The 26,632-nt window shown below is 56.0% G+C and overlaps 1 protein-coding gene across 6 annotated transcripts; it reads right to left on the reverse strand.

Moving 5' to 3' along the window:
* Positions 1–882: 882 nt before the first annotated feature.
* PEG3 (paternally expressed 3) lies at positions 883–26,632 on the reverse strand. Of its 6 annotated transcripts, none has more exons than XM_047790659.1 (11): positions 26,476–26,632; positions 22,902–23,082; positions 22,758–22,818; positions 12,604–12,681; positions 12,187–12,351; positions 11,712–11,798; positions 10,852–11,016; positions 10,671–10,780; positions 9,081–9,183; positions 8,463–8,555; positions 883–8,292 (listed from the first exon to the last, which is right to left on the reverse strand). In XM_047790659.1, the coding sequence occupies exons 5-11, from the start codon at positions 12,200–12,202 to the stop codon at positions 4,397–4,399; spliced, it is 4,470 nt and encodes a 1,489-aa protein (XP_047646615.1). In that variant the 5' UTR covers positions 12,203–12,351; positions 12,604–12,681; positions 22,758–22,818; positions 22,902–23,082; positions 26,476–26,632; the 3' UTR covers positions 883–4,396. The 6 variants fall into 6 exon arrangements, with proteins under 6 accessions (XP_047646615.1, XP_047646616.1, XP_047646614.1 ...); XM_047790660.1 differs by lacking the exon at positions 26,476–26,632 and adding an exon at positions 25,602–26,455; XM_047790658.1 differs by lacking the exon at positions 26,476–26,632 and adding an exon at positions 25,592–26,455.

Raw genomic sequence — 26,632 nt, forward strand, 5'->3', positions numbered from 1 at the left:
GGTCACTGGGGACTGCTGAGCACCAATCAGCTGAGTCCAGGGAGGCACCAGACCTCAGAATAAACGTGCCAGCAGACTATGGCTATAGCAGAAGCATGGCTATCCCCGCAAGTGCGGTGGGTGCGCGGGCGGGCGAACTCCCGCAGCGTGGAGGGGCTGGTCAGTGACCCCCAGGGACCTGCAGTGGGTTCCCTTCCACGCCTCCCTTTGATAAGACTCTGCAGGAAGTCCGTCTTAAAAGAGAGCTGTCCCTCTCAGCCTCAACTTCCAAACCGTAACGCTAACATTCTTTATGTTAAGGGACCATTCTTGTCTGCTTGAGAACCTCATTTTAAGTGCAGACTCAAGGAACGGAAACATACCTGGGGTTACTACTCGAGTTTAAAAACACTGTTGGAATATACGTTTTAATTTTAAGAGCGCAGTTAAAAATGTGGAACCGTGTCATACCAAAAGCTCCCTTCAGGGTTAATTATTGAAATAGGCGATAACTGCAGTTCCCACTGTGGCTCAGCAGGTCAGGAACCTGACTGGTATCCATGCCGATGCAGGCTCGATCCCTGACCTTGCGCGGTGGCTCAATGATCCAGTGTTGGCGTGAGCTGCAGGTGTAGGTCACAGATGTAGCTCGAATCCAGTGTTGCTGTGGCTGCGGCTGTGGTGTAGGCCGGCAGCTGCAGCTCTGATTCATCCCCTGGGCTGGGAACTTCCATATGCCGACAGGAGGGCTCTGAAAAGGTTTTTTTTAAAAAAATGTGATAATTAAAAATGGAGTAAGATCTGTAAGCCAAACCCAAAGTTTTTGAACTAAACAGACACTAAGTTTTTGAAATTTTTTAACAACCCCAAACACTAAATGGACAAAAGAGGCAGAGAAATATCTTATTTTTAACTTTATTTTTATTGGTGACACTATTACAGATAGATAGAACGACCACAACCATATTAACAAACCAAAAGCCTGTGCACAGAAACAAGATGAAAAAATTGTATCGGCATGTTAACCACAGCCTTTGGATGACAATATGGGTGAGTCTCTCTTCTACGTTTCTGTAACTTCCAAGTTTCTATGATGAACACATACTGGGGTTATAATGGAAATACATGGAATAAAGGTAGGTCACCAAAACACTCAGATGAAGACCGTTCCAGAAAGCCGGGACAAAATACTTGACCATAAACCCACAACAACCACACAACCATTTCTCAGCTGTTTTCCATGTTTCTTCCCGTCTTTGACACACCACGTACTCGTCCTAAACAGCCCAACAGCCAGACCGTGCACAGGTTCGAGGTGTGAACAGGAATGGCGACAGGTGCCAGGAGCCTGGGTGCATTTCTTTTCTTCCACTTTCCTGAAATCTCCCCAAAGTTTGCCATGAGTATGTATTGTACTTGGAATGGAAAAATACATATGTTAAGATTGAATACCAAACACCTAGGATCATTCAAGGAATTTGAGACAAAATAGTTAACCATACTCCCACAATGACAACACTTTTAATTATTTTCTGCATGTTTTTAATTTGAGGCTGTATGCACACATACTTTACACTGTCATAATCACAAGCTTGTGCACTGAAACGAGATGGAGGAAACACAGCAAGATGTTTGTGGCAGTTGTTAGGTGCTGGGAATATGGGTGACCTTTTTTTCCTTCTCTCATTTATTTTGAATTTTCCAATTTTTCCTCTGGGTGTGTGTTATGTTTGTAATGGAAACACACATAATCAACCTTGTCATCAGGACACCGTTATAAGGAACATCTGAAACGGTGAGGATGAGCGTGTTTAATTGTAATTCCACGAAAGTAACAGCTATTTGAATACACAGCTGACACAGTTAGGATCATAAACCTGTGCACAGAAACGAGAATAAACCATATGCTGAGGAGTATACCTGTCTTTGGATGGTGAGTAGATGGATTTTTTTTTTCCTCCACTGTTCTGTATTTTCCAAATTATGTTCACAATGGAAAAGTGATGACAGACTTTTTAGTAACGCTACCATATGGAACGTTCAAGGAATTTAAGAAAATAATGCTCAGCTATAAGCAACTACAACAACACCACCACAACGGCTTTTGACTATAAGCATACATTTTTAAACAGGTATAGCTGTAGTATAAATATAATTCTGCGTCCTGTTTCTTCCACTCAGTATTCCGTAAATATATTTCCACATTGCTACATAACTCTTCATGATTATCATTTTTAAGCAGCTGCGTACGATTCCACAGACATGTTCTCTTAACTGTTTTCCTATTTTTGGCATTTAGACGTTGTTCCTAATTTTCACTAACCTAAGGTTGGAACAGACACCCTGATGTTTGGCAAGCTGCTTTCTGAAAAGGGTCTGCTACCACGTGCTTCCAAGGGCGATGCACCCGGGCTCATCCGGCCGACGCCAGCGCGGGCTCCGTTTCCCGGTCCCTGCGTCCCCTGGGTGTGGGTTCCAACCGCAGGTCTTTTTATGCCGCTGGCCCTCACTCACGCTGTGCCACCAACAAGGCCCCTTCTTCCAACCTGCCCGAGCTCTTGCCCGGTCGTTCCCACCCCCTGGCCTTCTGGTCCCTGCTTCTGCTGTCTCTCCTGTCTGCTTCCTCACCCTCCTGGGTCTGGCGGCCTAGCAGGACGGCCAGCTTCGGCTTCCTCCCTCCTGCTTCCCGATCTCGGCCCACAGCCTCCGTGACTCTGGCACCCCCTCCAGCTCCCACACGCCCTCCCGAGCCCTTGCTGGGAGGGTCCAGGAGAGTGAGATTCAGACACATTTCCCCAGCAGGGGTTTTAATTTTGCTTGCCCAAATTACCTGCTCTTACCTTTCGCTCTCTTAATCTCCAAGATCCTCTTTTTTGTTGCTTTAAGTTTTTTTTTTAATTTTTTTTAGTTTTTAAATTTTTTTTCCAGCCAACTCAAAGCCAAAAAACTTCTTAAATAGTCATTATGTGAGGGACGGGGAAGCAAAAGGAGCAGGGGAGGCCCACAGAGCACGACCCAGGAAACCGCGAGCCACGAGGTCAGCTTGTGATCACAGGGGAAACTGAGGCCACCAGACAGACAAGAGGACAGCTGGGAGGAAGGGCCCGGCGGCAACAGAACAAATTAAGGCTGCTGGGGAACCTGAGTCCATGTGAAGCTCGAGTTGGCTGTCAAGAACATCTTCTTCTTTTTTTTTTTTTTTAAATGTAAGTTAGACACAGGGTCGAGGTGAAGACGAGAATGGAGTTTCACGGTACAAAGCTTTAAGGATACTAGCTCCTGGGCGCCCAGGGTGCAAACGGACTTGTGGCAACACAGACGGATGGACGGAGCCACGTTGCTACTTGTCACTTAAGGCAGGAAGCACACAAAGGAAGTGACGGAGTCGGCGCCTGCGTCCTTATTTACAAGGTGGGAGCCTCCCCTGTGGTTCTCAACCTTCATCAGGCACACTTGTGATCTAGTGATGGTTGCAACCCACTCTTTAAAGGCAAAGACGTAAGATTTACAGGGAAAAGCTTCGGCTTTTGTGAATTCACTCTCAAACACACACCAAGCTGGTTTCAAAAAAAAAAAGAAAAAACTTGTAATATTTTTGCACGAGAACCACTGCAGGCGACAAGGTGGGTGGCAACCACTGAATCTGGGGTCACAAAAGGCCAATCCACACACTGCAAAGGCGTATACACAGGGTTAGGTTCCAAGGCGTCGGTGTAGACGGAACGGCTGGAAAGGAAGCTTCAAGCACTTCCTTTTCAGACAGCAAAGCACGAAAGATGGCTTATCTTTCATGGCTACACCTTCAGAGGAATAGTTAGTGAGGCACAACACAATCACTCAAAACGATACTGACGGGGGCGGTGGGGGGGTCATAAATGCACGATAAATCTTTCTAAGGATCTAAGATGCGTACAAATATATTCTAATTTGTTGCTCTCTTCCTCCTCCAGAAAAAAAAAAAAAAAATTCCAAGAGTACCGGGCAAGGTACCTCTGCACGTGAGCCGTTACCGGTACCACAGTGAATCCAAATACATGCGATCCTGTCGGCTATGATGTGCTATTTTACATACACCTCAGGAATTACGACCTCTAGGTGACGAGAGGGTCATTTACAGCTGATGGGGCAGTTCCTGTAGCCTCGGAACCCCCTGGCGCTTTCCATCGTGGGAGGACTGGGGAAGGGAGGTGTGTGCTGGGCTCCCCCGCGCGCAGGCGCCATCGGACGGGGAAGTGCTGGGACCGAAGGGGCCTGTACCTCCCGCTCCCGGCCAGGCCGAGCCGTCGGATTCACAAAGTCAGATGTGTACAGGCCTAGGGGTTTCCTTCTGCCATCACGGGGGGTGGGTTCCAGTTCTCTGCGGTCTAGGAAGGGTCCGGTCCTGAATGAAGGGCCTCCAACCTCGACCCCTGCGCCCTCAACCCGTGTGGGTATTCTGGTGCCTGGCCAGGGACAGGCGGTCGCTGAAGACCTGGCCGCAGACGTCGCACTTGAAGTACTTGTCGTCGGCCCTTCCGCTGCCGCTGGTGCTGGCTTGCTCGGTGGGATGGGAGTTCTCCCCGCAGACGCTGCCGGGCTCGAAGGTCATCACCCTGGCGTGGCTCTTCAGGTGCTCGCCGTAGGCCGAGCTGGAGGTGAAGGTCTCCGCACACTCCCCGCAGCCGTAGTAGGGCGCCTCCACCTGGATCTCCTGGTCCTCGCCCTCCTCCTCCGGGTCCTCCACCCCGAGGCCGTCTGGCTCGTCCGCGTCTGCCTCAGGCTCTTCCGCCCTCTCCTCCGGGTCTTCGATGCCTGCACCATCCGGCTCGTCGGCGTCGCCGTTGGGTTGCTCGGCCTCCGCGTTGGGCTGCTCGGCCTCGCCGTTGGGCTCCGCGGCCTCGCCCTCGGGCCCCTCGGCCTCCCCATTGGGCTCGGCGGCCTCCACGTTCGGCTCGGCGGCCTCCACCTCCGGCTCGGCGGCCTCCACCTCGGGCTCCGCGGCCTCCACGTTGGAGCCCTGGATGCGCAGAACCTCCCGCGGGACCAGGACGTTGGCTTCCATTTCCTGGGCCGCGGCGGCGGCCGCCTCCTCCTCCTCGAGGTGGAGCTTCTGGTGCTTGGTGAGGACCGTGTTGTGGATGAACGACTTGCCGCAGTCCTTGCACTCGTAGAAGGGCGAGTCCCTCTTGGGGGGCTCGGTGAGGAAGGACGTGTGCACGAAGGTGGCCCCGTAGTCGTAGGGCTCCTCCTTCTCGTGGGTGCGCATGTGCTCGCGGAGGTCGGCCTGGCTGCGGAAGGACTCGCCGCACGTCTCGCACGCGTAGCGCTTCTCCTCGGCCTCATCCCTGGGCGGCGCCGCAGGGGCCGCGCTGGGGCCGCCCGCGGCCTCGGCCCTCTGGCCGTGCTCCAGCAGGTTCTCGCCGGCGTGGACGCGCATGTGCTCGCTGAGCACGGAGCCGTGGATGAAGTCCCGCCCGCACACCTGGCACAGCAGGGACGTGCCCGCAGGGCTCTTCTGCGGGGCCCGCGGCCCCCGTGGGCTGATGACCAGGGGCTGCAGGAAGGGCTCCTCGTACCTCCGCTGGCCGTAAAACTGGTCTTGCTCGTGGACTTTCTGATGCTCGAAGAGGAAGGAGCTGTGCACGAACGACTCGCCGCAGGCGGGGCACTCGTAGAGCTGCTCGCCCGTGTAGTCCTTCTGGTACTCGCTCACTGAGTGCGTATGCACCACCGAGTGCGTGTACTCGCGGCTGTCGATGAGGTACTCGCGGCCGTGCACCTTCTGGTGGTCCCTCAGGTCTGCGCGGTCCGCGAAGCCCAGCCCGCAGTCCTTGCAGCCGTAGATGGAGTCTTCGGCCTCGTCCAGCTCGTCCAGCTCGTCCTGCTGCGGCCCCGCGCCGCCTGCGCTCTGCACAACGGAGCCGCCGAACAGCTTCCCCACGTGGAGCTTCTCTCGGGCATAGATTTTCTGATGGGCACCCAGGTCCTCAAGGGTGGCGAAGTACTCCCCACACTCCTTACACTCGCTACGCACGGGCGGCTCAGCGAACCTGGCCTGAGCTGGGGCTTCAGCGTAACTGGTCTGAGGCTGCGGCTCGGCGTAACTGGTCTGAGGCTGCGGCTCAGCGTAACTGGTCTGAGGCTGCGGCTCAGAGTAACTGGTCTGAGGCTGCGGCTCAGCGAAACTGGCCTGAGCTGCCCAGCCTGCATAACTGGTCTGAGGGTCAGCAGAAGCTAAGCTGCGGATGACAGACCGAATGTAGTTTTTCCCTCCAGAGGGCTTCTTTCTGTCGTGAATCTTCTGATGCTCCGTGAGATCGGAGCTACGCGCAAAGGACTCGCCACACTCTGGACATTCATAAAATTTCTCTCTAGGGCGAAACGTGAGAGGCTGACCAAAGCGCAGGGAGTGGGTCACGGAGGCGTCGTAGTTCCTGTGCTCAATGTTCTTCTTCTTGGCGCGAGCCTTCTGGTGCTCGCGCACGCCGGAGCCGGGAATAGAGGCCTCACCGGCCGTCTTGACACCGCTGGGACCCTCTCCGGAAGGGCCCTTCTGCGCTTCGGCCTGGGACGCGCTGCGGGCGCCGGAGCCCTGGGAGATGTCCTCCGCGCCGCCCTCGTGAGGGCCCTCCCTGGCGGGAGCTCTCTGCTGCTCACGCAGGCCCACGAGGTAGGTGGAGGGCGCCCCCTTCTCGCCGCTTCCAAGCAGCTCCCTGCCCCCGCGACCTCTGGGAGGCTTGAGCGCAGCCAGGCTGTGGATGACGGAGCTCTCGAGCCTCCTCCTCTCCAAGCTGCTCTCTCCAGACGGCACTTGCCGCCGCGCGATGACACCTGAGCTGTGGACAGTCGACTCCGCGGAGCCCCGCGGCCTGCTGGGCCCCGCGGCACTGTGGCTTCTCTGAGCCGCGGCAAAGGCCGAGCTGCGAAGAACAGACCTCTCGCTGGCCGCGGCCTCCCGGCTGCTGGCGGGGCTGCAGCTGACGGTGAAGGCCCTCTCGTCCTCCTCGTTCTCGGGGGGTCTGGCTATGGTGTGACTCTTCTGCGACTCGGGGAAGGGCACGCCGTGCACGGCAGACTTGTCGTACCCCCGGCCTTCGAAGAGCTCCCTCCGAGAGCGGATCTTCTGCGGCTCGAGGAGGTGGGAGCCCTGCCTGAAGGCCTCCCCGGCGGCTGCAAAGTCGTAGAGCTTCTCTTTCGGGTACGTCTTCTGGCGTCTCCTCAGGGACTGGCCGGGCACGAAGGTCTCCTCGCAGGCTCTGCCCCGGCTTTCCGGCGGGTGGCCCCGGGCGTGGACCTGCTGGTGCTCCCTCAGGGCGGCGCTGTGGTGGAAGGTCTCGCCACACACCCTGCACTCGTACAGCTTCTCTCGGCCGTACAGCCGGGGCAGCTCGCTGGGCGCCGGGCTGGGCTGAAAGGCGTCCGCCCGCTCGCCGGCTCGGGCCTCCCGGCCGTGGGTCTTCTGGTGGTCCACCAGCGCCGAGCTGTGGAGGAAGGTTTCCTTGCACACCTTGCACTCGTAGAACTTCTCCTTCCCGTAGATCTTCTGGAGCTCGCTGAAGGTCGGGCTGGGCAGGAAGGGCTCCTCGCACGCCTCGGCCTGACCCTCGGCCAGATTCTCCCGAGCGTGGGTCTTGCGGTGCTCAGCCAGAGCGGCGCTCCGGTTGAAGGTTTCGCCGCACTCCTTGCACTCGAAGCGCTTCCCACCCGCCTGGCTTCTCTGCACCTCGCTGATGGCCACGCTGTGGATGAAGGACTCGCCGTACTCGTACAGGCTCTCCCTGGTGTGCATGATCTGATGCTCGACAAACTCGGAAATCACGCCGAAGGACCGCCCGCACTCGTCACACACGTAGGGCATCGCCCCGAGGACCAGCGGCGGCGAGCCCGGCAGGGGCGGCGCGCTGAGGCTGCTCACGCTCGCGGCCTTTCTCACCTCGCCGCACTCGAAGGGCCGCTTCCTCGCACAGCCCCTCTGATCGTGCACGGAGCCCTTCCCGTCCGCATCAAAGGGATAGCGCCGCTTTCTTTCGAGAACTCTCTTCTTGGACACCAGGCTTGCGTTACAGGGAAAGCCCCCTCCCCCCAGGGCCCCACCCTCGCAAGCCCGCTCCTGGATCACCGCCTCCCTCTTGCTGACCGACACCTCCTTCCAGCCACCATCCGGCCTGCGGGGGAGCCTCTGCGGCCGATCGCTGGGCTCCCTGGCCCTTCCCGACCTGGAGCTGCGCGCCACGTCCTTGATGAACTTCTCCATGATCACCCCATGCGAGGACTCGTCCTCACAGATCCCGCGCCGATGCGCCGGCTTTTTGGTTTCAGGCAGCGTCTTCAGACCTGAGAGGAGAGCCCGGGTGTCAGGGCCCCCGCGTCCTGCCCTGGGCAAGGCGACCCAGGCCTTCCGCGCCGGCGTGGGAGTGCGCAGTGCCCTGGGCGCCCCTCTGCGTTTGGGCGCGTGCCCCCGGCGCCCCGGGGAAGGCTGCCACTCCTTGCGGCCTCGCACTTACCTCGGCTGGTGCTCGGGTAGGCGCTTCTCCTTGACCTCGACGAGTGGCCCTGGGTCATGTGCGAGTGGCCATCGTCTTCGGCAAGCTGAACCCCTGTGCCAGAAAGAATGCAACACCTCACCCTCGAGTTTAGGACCGAGACGCATGGCCGTAAAAGTCTGCTCTCAGCCACTAGACGCGCCGCGGATGCCTTAACCTCTTCCAACCGGAACTTCAGTTAATCCTCCCGACTCCACCTGGAAGTCCCTGAACGCGGCCCGCCCCTGCCCGTGGCCCCTCTGAACCCAGGACACCCCTCGCACTGGCCCTCACGGGCCTCCTCCGACGGTTTCCACACCCGCTCGCCACACTCGGCCCTCAGGGCCCGGCTGCCTCCCAGGGCACTCTGTGCAGGCCCCACGCGAGGTGTCCCCCAGGGCCTCGGGGCCAGAACCCAGGGTCCCTCCTACACGTGCGCTTGGAGTCTGCAGGGCCACCACTCTGGAAAAAGGGTCAACGGCAAGAGCCGCCCCTGCGCTCCCCGACCCCACACAGCACACTCTTCACCCAAAGCCAGCGTCGTGGCTTCATGGAAGCACGGTCTCGCCACACCTGCCTCTGCTGGGCCTCCATGCTCACCCAGCGAGAGCAGCTTCCGGTAGTTCTCCATGTTGTCCTGAATCGGGTTCTGCAGCTTCCGGTCCTCGGCGAGGTCCCCCACGTCCTGGTACGACACCGTGTCCTGCAACGGCAGAGGCCGACCTCTCAATGCGATCTGCGGCCTGGCGGCCTGGCAGCCACAACCACAGGCGCAGAAGTGCCCACGACGTTTGGGGACCGAGTGATGCCAGGCAGGTCTTCCTCTCAACCTACTTCATGGCAACCGGGGCGCCGCACCCCAAGGAAGTCACACACACCTACCCTGCCCTCGGGGAGAAGCAAGGAGGGTGGGGTGGGGTGGGGCGACGGGAGGCCTGGGCTGGGGCGATGCCGACCCCGGGGCCTGCCGCCTCCCCGTCCCCACGGTAAGGACTGTACCGTGAGGCCACACGCTGTGTGTGCAGCCCGGAGCAGCCATGTTTACACAGCGGCCAACGTCCAGGATTAAACAGCAACCACCACCACCAAACTAAGCAAAGCTTCAAAACTGCCAACTGTGAGGAGGTAGGACAAGGGTCTACCCTGGACACAAGCAGCCGTCGCCAGGCACCACTACCACCCTCGACGCCTAAAACTGTGTCGAGTTGCTTTCTCCAAAGAAGGAGCCAGAGTTAGTGACAGACTGAGTGTGTCTCGCACAGAGGGGCTCTGCCTCCTGGAGCACAGGGGTCCCCTCTGACCCTGCGCCCCGCCCCTTCCCCTCCCCCGTTGGTTACCGCTGCCGCCCAAGCTCTGTGTCCGAAACCCAGGCACCACCCGCCCCTCCCTCTCACGCACCCCCGTGGTCCTTGCTGCCTCCAGGCCGCAGCCCCAATGACCGAGGCCTCCATTGCCTGACCGCAGCCGCCAAAGCCACCACGGGAGCCACCACGGTACTCCAGCCTCTGGCTTTTGCCCCCCAGGCCTCACCTGGCCACAGGCCCCTCTAGCCAGCTGCTCCACAGCTCCTCAAGAGCATGTGCTCAGCCCCCAGCACCACCCAGGGCACCTCCCCGGGGATAACCTGTGCTGCTGAGCACCTTCTCTGCTACAAGACCTGGAGCTCCCAGGGCGGGCCCCATCCTGGTCACCGCTGGTCCGTGCCGCCACCCTTCACCCTGCCACGCCCCAGGGACCCTTTCTGGAGGTCCTTCTCCCCTGGCCCACTGCCTTTGAAGACAACAGCCAGAGCTGCCGGCCCTGACACGCACCTGCCGTGGCCCAGGCCTCTTACAAGGAACTGCCACCCACCTGTGACCTGCAGCCAGGCCTCGCGGCAGGCCTGGCAACACGGCCAGCACGCCTGTCTCACACATGAGGAGACTACGATTCCACCTAGTTAACCGTCCAAGGCCACACAGCTAGTAGTGGGCAGGGCCCGCTCTTCTGGGCCCCAGAGCCTTTGCTCTGTCTCACTGGTCTGCTCTGTGGACGCACAACTCCCCTGGCTTGTGCTGAGGGCATAAGCCGCTACAGGACCCCTGTGCCTCCCTGGCTCAGCAGAGCACAGCGGGCGCGGTCGGCCGGGGCCCCTCCCCAGCTCCGGTGGGACTCCAGGGCCTTCCCTGCACAGGAGGAACCCAGGCCTACCTGGGACCTCGGCTCGTAGCCCACCGCGGAGTCTCTGTGTTTGTGCTCCCTTCCCTTCGCAGACGCCTTTCTCTCCATCAGGGGAAGGGAAAGGTCCTGTTGAGGAAATCCTGGAGAGAGAAAGGGCGTCAGGAAGGAGCAAGGCTGGGGGACCTGGCAGGGTCGGGGGGGGGGTACGTACTGCTTCTGGGGGTCCTGGCATACGGCCAGCGGTCACGGGCCTCCAGGTCCCGGCTCCTGCCCCTCCGGTGGTCCTGGTTCCACTCTCCGTCTCGCTCCCAGTCTCGGTCCCAGTCCCGGTCTCGGTCCCGGTCCCAGTCCTGGTCCCAGTCCCGGTCCCGGTCCCCTGAGAAAGCAGAGTTGGAGGAGCCAGGCGCGGGCTGGCACACAGCCCCCTCCCGTGCACACGCCCTTGAGGGGACCATCCTGCTTTTCCCTGGAGGACGTGCCAGCCAACAGCCAGCCCCTGCAACGGTTCCGGGGCCTGGCCTCGTGGGCCTCGCCTCGTGGGCCTCGCCCAGAGGGCGCTCCCAAGCTGGGCTGAGGCATGGGCTCGTGGCCCAGACACACCCGGCTTCCCAGCCCCTACGTGGTCAAGTCCACGTCCACAGGACTTCCGACCCTCCACCGCCTGGCCCACCCGGCCGACCTGGACACGCACGTCGCTTGAGTCCAGAGAAAGGAAACATATCCCGGCCCAAAGCAGTGCCCCTTTAAAGAGCTCACTGGAAGACCTTTCACAAACAAAACAGCTTTAGAAGCAAAGGGGTGAGGAACGTGGGCCTCCTGGGAGGCTTGTGGGCACAGCCTGAATTTCAAATAACTTGACGTATTTTTTCGCATCATTAAAAAAAAAAAGCTGTACCTCACTCCGCTTGCCTCTCCCACACCCTCGCCTAATGTACCCCTGGGGAGGCGGAGCTGTTTTCGAGGGCTTGGCGCCATCGTGGCTTCTACACAGGGCCACTCGGCAGACTTTCAGGGCCAGCGGGCACCGCTGGGATGGCACTGCGGGTCGCACGACCTGACACTGCTACTCACTGGAGAAGGAGTGGGCGGAGCGCGGCGGCGACTCTGCGGCCCTGCGGCTCATGCTGCTCTCACTGTGGCTGTCACTGCTGTTATCGTCTAGGGGACGCAGACGTGGCCGTGAGGTCCTGGGAGCTCTCGCCTGGGCTCTCTCAGCAGCCCACTGCCCCGCACCCCATCCCGCCACCTCCACTCCCCGTGCCACAGGAGGACCCTCGGGTGCCCCCCTCCCCACTGCCGGGCAGGAAGGCGGCTGCGCCCACCCCAGCCCCTCTTCCTGAGGCTCTTCCACCAAGGGTCTCCCTTCCCTCTCGCACCCCTAACCAGGGCAGGGGATTCGGCGGCGGGGACGCTGTCCCTGCTGAGGAGGGGCATGCACCTGGCATCTTGCGGGCAGAGCCCAGGGCACCACTTACCTCTCATGACAGGACGGCCCCACCCCCCGGGGAGGGATGGGCAAGAGGGCCAGCCTCTCGGCGGGGCTCACCTTCAGGCTCGTACATCTCTGCGTGCCGCTCCCACAGGCTGACGAGCGCCTCGCAGAACCCCGGCCTCCTCGCCGGCGCCCGGGGCTCGACCGGCTCTGGGAGGACAGTCAGTTCTGCTCGAGGACCGAGAGCGCAATGATCTCCTCCTCGGCGCGCGGCCCGGGCTGCAACCAATAGAGGCAGAGGTTTCGGGGTGTGAGCGGGGTCTTCCGAGGCCCCACAAATTCCACGTAGAGGAAGTTCCGAAACCGCTGATGAAAGAATTCAAAGTCAGTGGCACTGTCTCCTACGACGGCATCTGGCTCCCGAGACACGTCCCCGTCTAGCTCATACAGATCCGGGGCGAGGCGAACGCTCCAGCCCCCAGATGACCACAGCCACCCCCTCCCCTCAGAGCCCCGGGGAGTGCAAATCACCTGTTTCAGGAACAGGAGCCTCTCTGGAACGTCAGGACAAGCAGCAATCCACAGGAACAAAGTCAAAACGCCAGGCGCCTGCAGACATTTTAAAGAGAGAAATACACGGACAGATAAACATGGAAGAAATGTAAAGAGTGTCAGGGAAGTCATTCTCCAAATCGCTGTGGACTCAGAGAGCATTGGCGGTGAGGCCTGACAAAGAATCGTCAAGAAAAATCCCATCCCCATGGCGTACAAACCTACCAGAGATAAACAGAAAGCTTTCAAATTTTCATTTATGAGACCAGAATAATTTAAAAAACCCAAGACAAAGACAGCATGAACAAACTGTGGACCAAACTCACTTATAAAAGCAGATACAAGTCTTAACACCATTACTAGTGAACGTTATTCTATGGCGTTCCAGCCAATTACAGCAAGAGAAGAAAAACAAATCTGAGGTATGAAGAAAGAGAGAGAGAAACTATCACTGCCTTGGAGTGTTCCAGTGGCCTAGCGGGTTAAGTATCTGGCACTGTCACTGCTGGGGTGCAGCTTCAATCCCTGGGCTGGGAACTTCTGCATGTTGCAGGTGCGGCCAAAAAAACAACAACAAAAAAAGCCACCTATCACTCTCTTATGTAAGACTGTCCACTCACACATTGCAAATCAATGTAAACAGCTTATCGTGATAATTTAGTAAGAAACCCACTTATAATACACTCCCTAAACATGTACTGACAATAACAAATTTGGGGGGAAAAAAAAGTCCATTATAAAAATAGAAAAGATTTAATGAAAGAAAATCAAATCCACAGGCGTAAAAGGATCCATCACGTTGCTGTTGCTGTAGCGTAAAAAGGCAGTGACGGGAGAGCGAGTGTCACTGTGAAGAACCTTGGACTTGGCATTGTTAGCCCCCACACGGTCGGGGGGTCAAGTCCACCCATCCTGCGCAGTCGGGGGGTCAAGGACACTGACGCTGGGGAACTTGACAACGCATCTCAAGGGGACCTGGATCAACATTTTCAAAGTGCACACATCCAAAGGCCAACAAACCAGGAGTTCCCGGGGTGGCTCAGAGGAAATGAACCGGATGAGGATCCATGAGGACGCGGGTTCAAGCCCTGGCCTCGCTCAGTGGGCTAAGGAGCCCATGCTGCCATGCACGAGCTGTGAGGTAGGTTGGCAGCTGTAGCTCTAATTCGACCCCTAGCCCGGGAACTTCCACATCATGTAAGTGCAGCTCTAAAAAGCAAAAAAAAAAAAAAAAAAAAGAACCATCTTAATATAATCTCAGGGTTAAGAATTCCTAGTATGAGGCCTGAGGGCAGGAAAACAACATAAAGATAACAGATGAGCTTCTTACCTAAACCATCAAAGCCAAAGTAATAAAACCACCAAAACACACTTGCACCCTTTGACAAAAAGACTGATTTGTTCCAAAATTGTAATGTGACCTCACCATATGCACCTAATTGAGCACTGAGTACTCTCTGAAAGTGGATTTAAAAACAGCAGGGAGTTGCCACCGTGGCACAGTGGGGTTAAGGATCCAGCATCATCGCAGCTGTGGCGTAGATTCAATTCCCGGCCCAGGGACTTCCACATGCAGCGGGTGTGGCCAAAAAAAAAGTATGATGGAGAAGCAACAATTTTTCAAAGAAAATATAAGTACTTGGCGTATTTGACTCGGGAAACACAGGAAAATCTAGGGAGGAAATGTAAAAAGACAAAACGAACAAGAGAGTAACTTCTCCGTGAAATTCCCAGGAGCCAAGTATTTACCATGGTACAAAAGCTTTCGAGAGCAGAGAGGATGGAGGACTTCCTGCTCACGGAGCACCCAGAGGATCCTGTCATGAGACAGATGCCGACTCCTCTGCTGAAAATTCACTAATTCCTTCTCCCAAGAAATTCAGGACCAGAGTCAACAAATATGATCTTCATTAAATGTGCTCAAGATTTTCCGACCAGGCCAAGAAACGGCCCTCGGGCAGCAAGCGTGTTGAAAAAGGAGAGATTTTTAACAGAAAAACTTTTAAAAAAGAAGTCGGGACTTAATCTGCTCCTTCTCACGATGGCAGCACAGCGTCTGAGAGTCAGAGCGGGCCTTGGGAACCGGGTAATCACGGTAACGCGTGGGTCTGTGCAGAGAGAAAACCAGCAGGCTCAATACTGCTTGCGGCAAGGAAAATTTTATAAAGGCAACTGGGCCTCTTACCAAATAAAAATGTCCATGCCCAGTCCTACTAATTCTAATGCTATGGATCGACCCCAGAGGTACAGAACAACACACAGGCCAGGGTGTACTCGCCCAAGTGCGGCTCTGAGCACGGACAAAACACGGTTCCGTTCCCAGGATGACCGTGAGTCTTTTTACAATAACAAGGCAACTGTAAATAAACGGACATGAGACACCCTCTGAGACAGTGAAGAGCCAAACGGGACCCGATGGTGTGTAGCGCACGCTGAGAAACCACACACAGAGAGGCGTTTGCGCAGACGACAGACAGGCCTGATGGTGACTGCCTCTGCCGAAGGGAGCCAGGAGCCAGGGCAAGAAGGGCAACTCACTTTTTCACTGTACTTTCTCCTTTTGGGTTTCGGTTTTATTTTTATTTTTATTTTTTTACCATGAGGGTGAATGACCTAGTCAAAAAAATACCTTCGAAGTTAAAAATAAAACAATAAACAAAAGCACCAGTAGGGGCGGCGTTTGGAGACTGCTGCCCAGCATGGGTGCAGAAGCACTAACCCCTGAACACTCAGGGGGTCTCCTCTCCTCCCCTGGCCAGCCCGTCCTCCCATTTGACTCCCAGGTCACACCCTCAACTGGCCATTTGCACATTGATATGACAGGCAATTTAGAAAACCCCAAACAATCAACTTTGAAATGTCTCAGACCCAAGAAAATTGCAGCTGCAGGGTGGGATACCCATCAGACCTCTAGCCACTCTCAGTACATAAATACAGTGCCATTCCCCACCCAAGAGATTCGACTTCTGAACTCCAAGAGGCTGCTCCACCGGTGAGCACAAAGACACGGTTCCCCACAGCTCACGGAAGCACCGCTTACAACCACACAGAGCAGAGGCAGGTAGGAGAATGCTCGAGCAGAGTCCAGTGGCAGAGACCTACTGACCACCATGTGGCACACGTGAAAATCAAAATAGGTACGAATTTTCTGCCCTACGCAAACCAACCGAAATAAAAGCAAGCCAGAAAAAAGGAGGGGGGAAATATTTTGCAACACAGATGACAGTTAATATTTGAAACGTATAAAGCTTATAGAAAGCAGTAAGGAAAAAGTAAGTGGCTCAATATGGAAATAAAGAGCATTAATAAAGAGTTCATAAAATTAGTATTAAGCTAGTACGTACATCGGAAATCAAGAACATGTAAAATACTACAGTGAAGACTCTCTGGGCCACCAAATGGGCAACTATTCCAAAAATAAAAATCCAGCTGGCGAGAGGCTGCTGGTACAAATGGGAATCCTGTCTCTGGATGTCACTTCAGCATATATTTTAAAAAGTTAAAAACGCCCATTCCTTTTGAACTGGTGAGTCTCCATTTAAGGACAAAGATAGTCAGGTAGATAAAGTATAAGGAACAAGGAGCTAAAAAAGGCAGCTGCCCATTGCAATCAAGTCCTGTGGGTACATCTGATCCCAAAGCTGCCGCAGTAAATGCCCACATGGGAGATCACTTCACCCGAGGAGCACATGGCCCATGAACGTGCTGCCGTGCAAGGGCGGTGCCAACACAGGGCGCAGATGCCGTCGCAACCACCAGGCAAACTCAGGGAAGGGAAACTCTGGCAGCCTTCTCTGCCAGGGTCACCTGACACCAGGTGGACCCATGAGGGAGTCAAGTGACCCCAGCCCTCACCTCCGACTCACCTGGCCCCCGGGAAGCCCCAGCTCCCAAGGGAACACCTCTTGTGACAGCACCAATGGCCAATCAAAAGCACAGCTGCTTTACCCACACGGCCCCCCCTGCCCCAGTCCAGCTTCTGCCTCCGTGGCAACAGCCCGGCCCACCAGGGAAGAAAAGAGAAGCCAGGCGTTTGGAGGTGGCAGCGAGGAGCAGAGCAGCAGAAAGGAGTCGTTGATGGGCCTGCCCAAGGCCACCACAGGAAGCCTGTCCAGAGAGTCCCTCCAAGCCCGAGGCGAGCCAGAGAATGAGGAGCCCAGCAGAGAGTGAGGGCACCTGCGCCCACGCTGACCTCCAAGGGCTGCCCTCTTAGCGCTGTAGTCCCATCCTCGCAGCCCTGGCACACAGCAGGTGTTCCATAACCTCCTTTCTCTCTCTCTCTTTTTTTTAAACAAAAACTTCTACGTCCAATCTAGGAGCGTCAAACTCGTAGCCCCTGACCGTGAAGCGCCATTGCAGGAACACGGGGAGATGGTGGTACAGGACGGAGCAGAGCGGAAGGGACTCCGGGAGCACTGACTGGTGTTAAGAGGCCTCTGCGAGCCTTGACCTTTCCGGATTCATGCCCAGCACGAAGTGAGACTCGAAGGCCATCCGGACACCACGAAGACGCCGCTCAGGAGTGAGCCAGGCCCTCCACAGCACGCTCCAACACGACCTTGGAAGCCCTCGCTGCTACCACCGAGGAAAGCGAAGTGCAAGACACAGACATGGAGCAAGCATTCTTTTGAACTGAAAAAGCTCTTCAGTTAATATGGCAAGAACAAAAATTCCAGGAATAGCAAAATAAACAAATTCCTGTTAATAAATTCAACAAAGTATTTGTAACTCCAAACAAAAATTTTTAAATGTACAGAAGGACAGAGAGCAAGTCCTCAATGAAGGAGGCCTCCGTCTTCGCACAGGAATACAAAACCTGTTGGCGGTCCTCCCTTGAACACAAACAAAAAGGCAGGAACTTTGACAAACCAGGAATCCAGTTCCTCCCGAAAAATAAAAGTGCAGAAACATCAAGGCAATTCCGAACAAGAAAGTCTGTGTGTGGCATGGGTGAGGGGCTGTCTGTAAAGGGACCCAAACATGTGGAAACATACTTCTAACACAACAGCAGGGAGCAGGGGCTGGGCCAACACCCTGAAGGAACACAACACGGTCCAAAAGCGGGCCTGGGTAAATGTACATCACACATGGGGACTTCGTTTACAGTAAAGGGAGATTTTTAAGTCAAGAAAAGCAGTAACTGTTTAAATACAAACTGGCACATTTCTGAGGACTAAAGAATGAAAGATCACCTCACTGAAGACGACAAGAGGGGACAGCCAACACCTCCATTTCTGACGAGCTGTTCAGGGATGGATTTCTGAGAAGGCTGAAACAGGCCTCTGACATCAGGAAAGATCAATAAAGCCAGTGCTGGCATCTGGCCTCTCTCCCCAAAATTCTGAATTTCATCCCTAGAAGGCCAAGGCCAAACATACTTCATTCTGAGGAAAATGAATCACTACACTCAAAAACCAGCATTCCTCCAAAAATTTCACTCCATAAGGAGGGAAAACAGATAAAATCTCTAGCAGAGTGTTATATAACGTTATGTTTCTAAGAAATGTTGTAGCTTTATTTTCTGGTTACAAACATAAAAAACAGTACAGCATTCAAATGTTATGGAGGAGTTCCCGTTGTGGCGCAGCAGAAACGAATCCAACCAGTAACCATGAAGACGCAGGTTCGATCCCTGGCCTCGCTCAGTGAGTCTGGGATCTAGCGTTGCTGTGAGCTGTGGTGTAGGTCTCAGACGTGCCTAGGATCTGGTGTTGCTGTGGTTCTGGCACAGGCTGGCGGCAACAGCTCCAATGAGACCCCTAGTGTGGGAACCTCTATATGCTGTGAGTGTAGCCCTAAAAAGACAAAGACAGAAAAAAAAAAATCAAGTATCATGGAACCTCTAACATAGAAACTGCAAGCCACACCCACTGATCAAATGCGTTCCTATATTAAACGTTCTAAAATCTACGTATACAGTGACATCTAGTTTTTACCAAAATGAGATTACACTCCACAGGAGTCCACTGTACAGATACATCGGCTCACTTGAACCTGATGGCAATGACCAATGTAAAAAATGTTTAAAGTCGTCAGTGAAAATACCAAGGGGTAATATTGTGCAACGTACGTGGCACCCTGACTGCAAACGTGCTCATTTTTTATGTGCAGAGAAAACAAAGAGGATGTGCACACAATGGAATAAAAGGCAGTTTTCAGAAAGCAAAGCTACAGACGGAGATGTACTCATACGGCAGTTCTTGCAGATGTCGTTAAGTAGCTGCACCATGTTAGGTACACGTGCGTGCACGCGCACACACGCGCACACACAGACGACAAGAGATGGCCAGTGCGATGCACCCGGGCTACAGGCTCCACCGATGGCATGTCACACCCCCTCACAACCAAGTACTGCCTGACTCCCGACACACTTCGCTCTTGGCTAAAGCGCCCATGAGGTGGGCGTGACTTGATTTATTTTTTAAAAAATGCTACGTAGGTCCTTAAACATATGGACGTGCATACAAACCAAATCAGAAGAAAACTGCCACACACGCTTGCGTTAAGACTACTCAGAGTGAAGGATGTCAGAAAAAAATTACTAATAAAGGCTAACTCTCTTTCGCACGTCAACTTAGAATGTTCCTTTACGTTCAGGACACTTGGTTTGGAAGCAAGCCCCCCCACCCCGCCCCCCGTCTGTGCCTCCTCTCCCTTCTGCTGTGACGGCTTGTCAGCACCCCTCCCCTCCGCAGGCCCCCCTCGCTCTCCGGCCACCGGCAGTGCCCATGGAGGCCTGCGCTCTCCGCACGCCCTCGGGCCAGGGCGGCCCTGCGGGGGCTCCGCACCCAGAGCCTGACCTCACTGCCAGCCGGGCTGTCTCGGGTTCACACCCATCAGCTCCATCTCCTGGCTTGGAGAGGAGCCTCCACGCCTCCCTCTGGAGCGGGGGTCCCAGCGAGAGTCATGGAGCAGCCAGGGGCGGGACCTGAGAAGGTCTGACCCCACTCGGAGGACACCCAGGGACCCAGCCCGACTCCGGGAGGGCGGGAGGGGAGGAGAGGTGACAAGCCGTGGGCACCAGTGGTACAAAGTCCCTCTCCACGTGGGCAGAGGGGACCCCAGGGCTCCTGCTCTTCTTCTACCTCCGCGACCTGTCCTTAACCCACCGCCCATCATGCCTAGGCAGGAAGCCAGCGTACTGTAAGCACAGCCCGCAGAGCGAGTTCCATGTGTGAGCAGGACCGTCTGCGACCACAGTGGTGCTGCCTGCCCCTGTGGTCTGTGTGGAGACCCTGAAGCCACCCCCTGAATAGGTCACAGCATTTTACTTCTGCTTCATAAAAAGGCACAGAAAACAAGAGCACGGTCTCACAACGAATTTATTTGAAACAGATGGAATTCTTGCCACAAGCAGGGGGTCTCTGGCCTCCATTGGGATCAGCGGGCCAAGGGTCCAAGTGACCTGGGAGGAGCTCGGCTAAAGCAGCATCTCAATGCACACGCGGCAGGACGTGGGAGGAGAGGTAAGGAAATGCCGTGGCCCCCGCGACCTCGGGCTCCCATGTCCCCCCAAGAGTGCGAGGAGCTCCGTGGTATCTTCTCCAAGCCCCGTTCTACTTACGTCCTAGGGTCCCTCATCATGGTGCACCTCGCTTCAGGCCCTTGCTCGTGCTACCTACCTCATGAAAGGGGCTGGAATTGAGAACTTTAGGTCAGGAACCGAGGAGGTTACTCTCTCCATTTCTCAGGGACCGCGGGGCGTCCGGTCTCTTCTCTCCTCTCGTTGGCTCCATCCTCCTGCCTCTTTCTGCAGGCCGACATCTATGCTTCAGCAGGCCCACAGAGCACAGTGCTGCCCCAGGCCAGGCCTCACCTCCCGGGCTGGGCCCCTCTGCTCGCCCAGGCTCTCCGAGACACGTGCACACCAGGCTCGAGGGCATCCAGGGTGTGGTGCTCACACCTGGGATGCCTGTGAGACACACGCCTGTCTCTCCAGGGCGATGGTTTAGAAGGTCTGTGATTCCCCAGCAAGCACTCCAGGAGCCAGGCTTGGTGAACCAGTGCTCTAGGCTCAAGGGTCCAGTCTGGTCCAATCAACTGTGACCGCGTGCATGTGGACAAGAGGGGCTGTTCGGGTAACAATTTTACAGAGGCGTGTGGGCGTGGAGTAAATGACCACTACCCCAACCACGCCAGCCACAACTCCCCCTCTGTTCTGCTGGATGGCCCCTCTCAGAGCATCACCACACGGCCCTGGGCCTGCCTTCACCACGGAAGCTTGGCACTTACCACTCTGCAGCAACATCTCCTGGCCGTTGTCCGCTCTCGAGGAACTGCCCCCAACCCCAATTTCAAAAGGCAAGAAATAGCATCTAAGAGTTTTCGGGTCAGCCCCCAAACAATTCAAGACAAAGAGCTGCTTTAAAGGGACAAAAACGTCTTCTGTGCCAATATGACACATTGGACCATATTTTTATACCAATAATTGACTGATAGGATTTTTATGGGGAGAGGGCATGAAAAGGCAGGCTGCAAAGCATGGCTCATCCACCATCTACAGGGGAGCCCACCCTGCGCCCTTGGGTCAGATCTGATTTGGTTGGCGACGGGGGAGGGCAGGGGCTGCAGACGGGGGCTCCTGGTATCCTGGTGATGCTCTAGCAAGAATGTCGCTGCAGCCAGCTGGTTATCATCAGGCCACCTTACAGGCCAGGACTATCAAAGTGGGGCCACAAGCTCTCGTTCTGATTCCATACTCACCACACAACCTTCTCATTATGGTTTCGCCTCCCATGTAGGTCTGCCTACAGGGAGAAAATGCGCTCATCACACGCTCTTCTGAGGAGCCGGGCCCCTGTGGTGTGAGCCCCCCGGGAATGAATACACCCGGACGGACACAGTGGGCACATCGAGTTTGTCACACCGTCTTCTGACGCAAACCAGTAAGTCATTACGGCTTAACGTCATTAAGTGGATCTACCAACATGCGTCCTTAGGCGAAGAAGGGTTTCTGGGTCTCCACAGGCCTGGGCGCCAGATGCTGGGTACCTGGAGCATTCGCTGAGGCCAGAAACAAGCCAATCCACCCCCAAAGGCCCACTTTCCCTGGGTGGTAATACACCATCAGCATGGCCACTCTCCTGGTAAGCATGTCCTCTTGTTCCCCGTTTAACTGGAGTGCTCATTCAATAGCCACTGAGGCCAAGGACTATGTCGCTCCCTTCTGGAGACCAAAGTCTAGCATGACCCTATCCTGGATCAGGCGTGCTATCAGCGGCTGCTATTCTGCTCACCTGCCCACATAAGATGACTCATTCAGACTGGTCTGAATGAGTCAAAACCACGAACAAGGCGTACAAGCCCTACTGAGTCCCTCTCTTCAGTCATCTGTTCAAACCCATCCAATTTCACTTATCCCCCCTTCTGTGACCTTCATCCAAGCCATCATCTCTCGCCCAGACCCGAGGTGGTCCTGTACCCACTGTTTCTACCCTCCCCTTCTGAACCCTGCAACCACACGATACTTTTAAATCACAGATCTGATTATCACATGGGTTCCATGGTTAAGTACCTCGATGGCTTCCCGTGGTGCTTCAGATTAAGCCCAAGTACTTACCAGTGATTGCAAAGCCTTTCACAAGGCAGCCCCACTTCTCTTTTTCCCACGTCAAACACCATGCATTTCTTCCCTTTATTCTAGGCTTCCAGCCTAAGCTAGATCCTGGACTTTCAGACTTAAGAATACTGTTCTCATGACACACTACCGTCCACCGTGTCGGGGCTCAGCCTAATGTCCCTCCCTTTCCCAGGGAGACCCTAATGTGGCCTCTCCCAGATGAAGGTGAGTGTCTGTAGTGAACGTTCTTTCAAAGGCGTGAATCACACAATTATTTTTTTCGACGTGTCTCACTATCCAATAAGCTATAAGCTCCAGGAAAAATTTCCTTTCCCACGGGGCCATGTTGGATAGATGAATTGATGACTCGTACCCACTAAGAGAGAAGGAGCAGGTCTGAAGGAGAAGCTGAGGGTTGAGAAGAGGACGGCATGAGGCCAAGGAAAATTGCTGGTGAGTACACAGTCCACTGGAAGAGCACGAACAGAACACGTGTGCAGTAGGACAGCGTCGGGGAGGAAGGACGTGCTCACTCCATGGATGGGTGGCACTGTGAGAAGGGGAGTCAGCTCACCTGGACAGCAGCCACCTAGCGTGTGGACCTAGGCCCTCCTCCTCTTGCCAGTCGGGTAGAGCTGGGGAAAGAAAAGGAAACGTGAGACACCAAATTTACTTTTCAATTACTGGATTTCTGACCCCACAGTAGCTGCAACTTTACCTCCTACAGTGACAGAAATGTAGTCAGACCAGGAAGAACAGCTTTCCCTCGCAGAATGGAAGAGCCACCAATACTGCTCCCTGAGGTATATGTTGTACCCTGGGCTGTAATCTCAGCCTTTTCCCAATGAGGCTATGCCAATGGGTGTGCAAATCAATCTCTCAGTGTCGCAGAGCCTTGTCTAAGAAGCAGAGCAAAACAACAAAGGAGCTTGGGATTAAGACACCAATTCAAGAACCCAGTGTTCCACTTACTACCTATATTGCACTGGCCATCTCTCTACAGGCAAGGGACATATATTGCAGGTAAAAATTAGAGTAAAAAGTGGCTAAAAGAGGCAGTATTATTTACTGTTAATTACGTGCCTCACACAGCACTTAGCATCTTATTTTATCGTCTCTGGTAATTTTCACCATAACACTATTAATTTTCTAGTTTTCATTTCACAGAAAATAAGCAGAGGCTCAGAGAACTCAACCTCAGAGCCCATGGCAAACTATTATAGACAAACTATTGTCATTTTAGAAAAAAGTACATCTAAGACATTTTTCAAGGAAACTACGTGGAGTAATGACTTCTTAGAAAGGTGAGTTGAAACTCAAATTCTATCATTTGATAGCCAGTGATGCAGGGCCAAAAACTTAATTGTGCTGTAAACCTAAGTAACATGTGGGACGGCTTATTTTAGGACCTGAATGCTATTATCCTGATTACCGTTAGGAAATGACATCATTACCTGAACATTACATTAACCCCACATTTGGGGTCATCGATTTGCTCCCTGTGGGTTACACAACATGTTTCAAGTTCCGCTGTGCCTCAGAGCATGCGTTCAAGCGGAGGCTCCTAGGGGAAGTACCTTCATGACTACGGCTCTGGTGTATGTTATTAACACCACTCTCTGCGGGATGTAAGAGCAGTTTCTCCCGCCACAAACTGGAAAAGTAGGAACCCACAGCGTCCCGCCGCGCCCCACCCCACCCCCTTTCCGCTGCCACGTCCCCCTCAGGACCTTCCGCGGCTCGGCACTCTCCGGGCCATCTACAGGCTGGAGGCCTTTTCCTCCTACCTCGCTCAGAACCGCCCACCCTCGCAGCTCTTAGGCACAGTCTCCTCCGTTCTCTCACTAAGGATCCCGCCCATCTCCAAATGCATTAAAATTCCCAGTTTCCGCCTCTGTGACCCACCCCACAGGCCACTGCACAGAACCACTGCGCCGACGTGCGGCCGCAGGAGCGTGCCGCGGCGGCAAGCAGCGGTTCACCTGGACGGCGCAAGGGCACAGTCCAGCGGGGACCGCACCACCTCTCCGAACGTCTCAGGCTCTCGGCCAGACCCCCACCAGCGCTCTAAGTGGCGCATGCGCAATAAGGGTGGCGAGGCTCTGCAGCCACACCTCCAACCTGCCCCTTGCGGCTCCCATTGACGATGGCACCTGAGCAGTACACCTCGGCTGCCATCTATCGGCCAACCAACGTAATGCTAGAGTGGGCAGGCCTCTGCGCTGCGATCAGTCACTCAGGACACGAAAGTCCCACCCTGGAGCCCGCCCCCTGCAGCCAGCCCTGCTGTCATTCAAGATGGCGCCTGCGCAGTAAGCCTCGGCCGCTAGCCCGCCCACCAACTTCGCGCTGGAGTGGGCAGGGCCCTGCAACCCCTCCCTCGGGCCCGCCCCGGCAGCCGGCACCAGACTTTCAAGATGGCACCTGCGCAGCTAGCCTCGGCCGCCACCTGTCGGCCCCCAGAGCACTAGGTGGGCATGGCTCTGCAGTCCCCCCCTTGAACTGCCCAAGCAGTACCACTGCCACTCCAGATGGGCCTTCGCAGTAAGCCTCGGCTGTCACGCCTAGGCCAAAGTATACAGCGCTGGAGGGGAAATGGTCTGCAGTCCGGTGTAAGGTCATTTAAAGCACAAAGCCCCACCCTCAGACCCGCCGCCTGCAGCCAACCCACTGTCATTCAAAGTGGTGTCTGCGTGGTAAGGCTCCATCTCCACCTGTCAGTCAGCAGAGCACCAGAGTGGGCAAAGCTCTGCAGCCCCTCCCTCAGCCCATCCCCTGCATCCAACCCACTATCATTCAAGGTGGTGCCAGCACAGTAAGCCTCAGCCGCCACATGTCAATCAACAGGGCCCTAGGGCGGGCCAAGCTCCACAGCCCCTCCCTCGGCCCGCCCCCTGCATCCAACCCACTAGCATTCAAGATGGCGCCTGCACAGTAAGCCTCAGCCGCCGCCTGTCAATCAACATCAGGCCGGAGAGGACAACGTTCCGCAGCCCCTCCCTCGGCCCACCCCCTGCAGCTCCGCCGCGATTCGTGTCAGTCAACACACGCTGTGCAGAGTGGGCAGGGCTCTGGAGCGCTGTCCGTCCCCAAGACCGCCCACGGCCCCACCCCGCAGCCCCACAGACAGGGTACCTGCGCAGCAGTTTGGGGGCACCCCCCAGCACCAGCAGCCCCGCAACCCAAAGATGAAGGCAGACACATCGCAGGATGAAAGCAGTCCAGGAAGACAACTATAGGGGAAGGGGTGAACCTCTGTGGCTCCCCAAACCTAACCAAGGAGAAACAGTGGGCCCAAGACTGCCCGTAGCCTTCAGGACGAACAGCCCCAGAGCAACAAGAGGGTCAGCAAACTCTAGGCCACGTGGACCCAGACAATAAAACAGCCCCCCAGTCACCCGCCGTTACCCAGTCTCACACGTCAGAGTTCAGACCCCACGCCAGTCAGGGTGACACGCTGCGGCAAGCGTCTGCGGCAAGCATCTGCGGCCAGACCCGTGACCAGCAAAGAAAGTGCGAGGAAGCAGGACCTCGCAGCCTTCAATCGCCACCAAGAACACGCGCACCACTGCCCTAAGACCCACCCTTTTGGCTAGCCAGCCAAGACCACGCCTGCGCACAAGCCCCAGCTGCCCTTATCAAGGATGGCGCCAAGGTGGGGGGGGGGGCACCTCCTCCAAATGGTCACAGCCCAGAGACTGCACCAACCAATCTGCACCAACCAATCAGGATAACGTCTGCACAGCCAATCTTGGCCGCCCACATCAAAGATGGCGCCAGGATGGGTGGGGCCCTAAGCCTGTCACCGCCCACAGAAAATAGCCCTTGGCCCTGCCCCTCAAGGCCCTTGGCCCCTCCCACCACCACTGCGGCAAAACAAACCCCGCCCCTAAAGACCAGCATGGATGTCCAGGCAGCCAGAGGAGACCTGGCCAGTTTGGGACCCTGTGGCATAGGAGTCCTCTGCAGCCCTCGGACCAAGCCAAGGAAAGCCGGGGCGCCCCGAGACCGCCCACGGTTCTTAGGGACGGTCCACCGCTTCTCCAGCAGCCACCCACCCCAGCAGACTGAGGTGACAGGAGCCCGCGGCCGCAGCCAGCCGTCCCTGTTCCCCGCTACGCTCAGGAAAAGTGGCATAGGAGACCCCACCCCAGACCCCGGACGGTTGCGCAAGATGGCGCCGCCGCGGCAAGCGCAGCAGCCCCAGCCCACTGACCGGGGTCCCAGACCTGCAGCGTCCCGTCCGGCACACCGTCCAGAGGCGGAGGTGCGGGTCAGGCAGCCGGACTCACCTCACCGCACCTCACTGCACCGCGCCCAGCAGACGGCTCAGCCACGGCGCAGCCCGCACACTGTCTAGTGCACCCACACGGCCCCGGGGGCCCGGCGGCGCCGCCAGCCCACAGTGCACATGTCCACTTCTCTGCTCCGACCTCGTCCTCCCGCGGT

Source organism: Phacochoerus africanus, chromosome 8 (genome assembly GCF_016906955.1).
Source record: "Phacochoerus africanus isolate WHEZ1 chromosome 8, ROS_Pafr_v1, whole genome shotgun sequence".
Taxonomy (NCBI): Eukaryota; Metazoa; Chordata; class Mammalia; order Artiodactyla; family Suidae; genus Phacochoerus; species Phacochoerus africanus.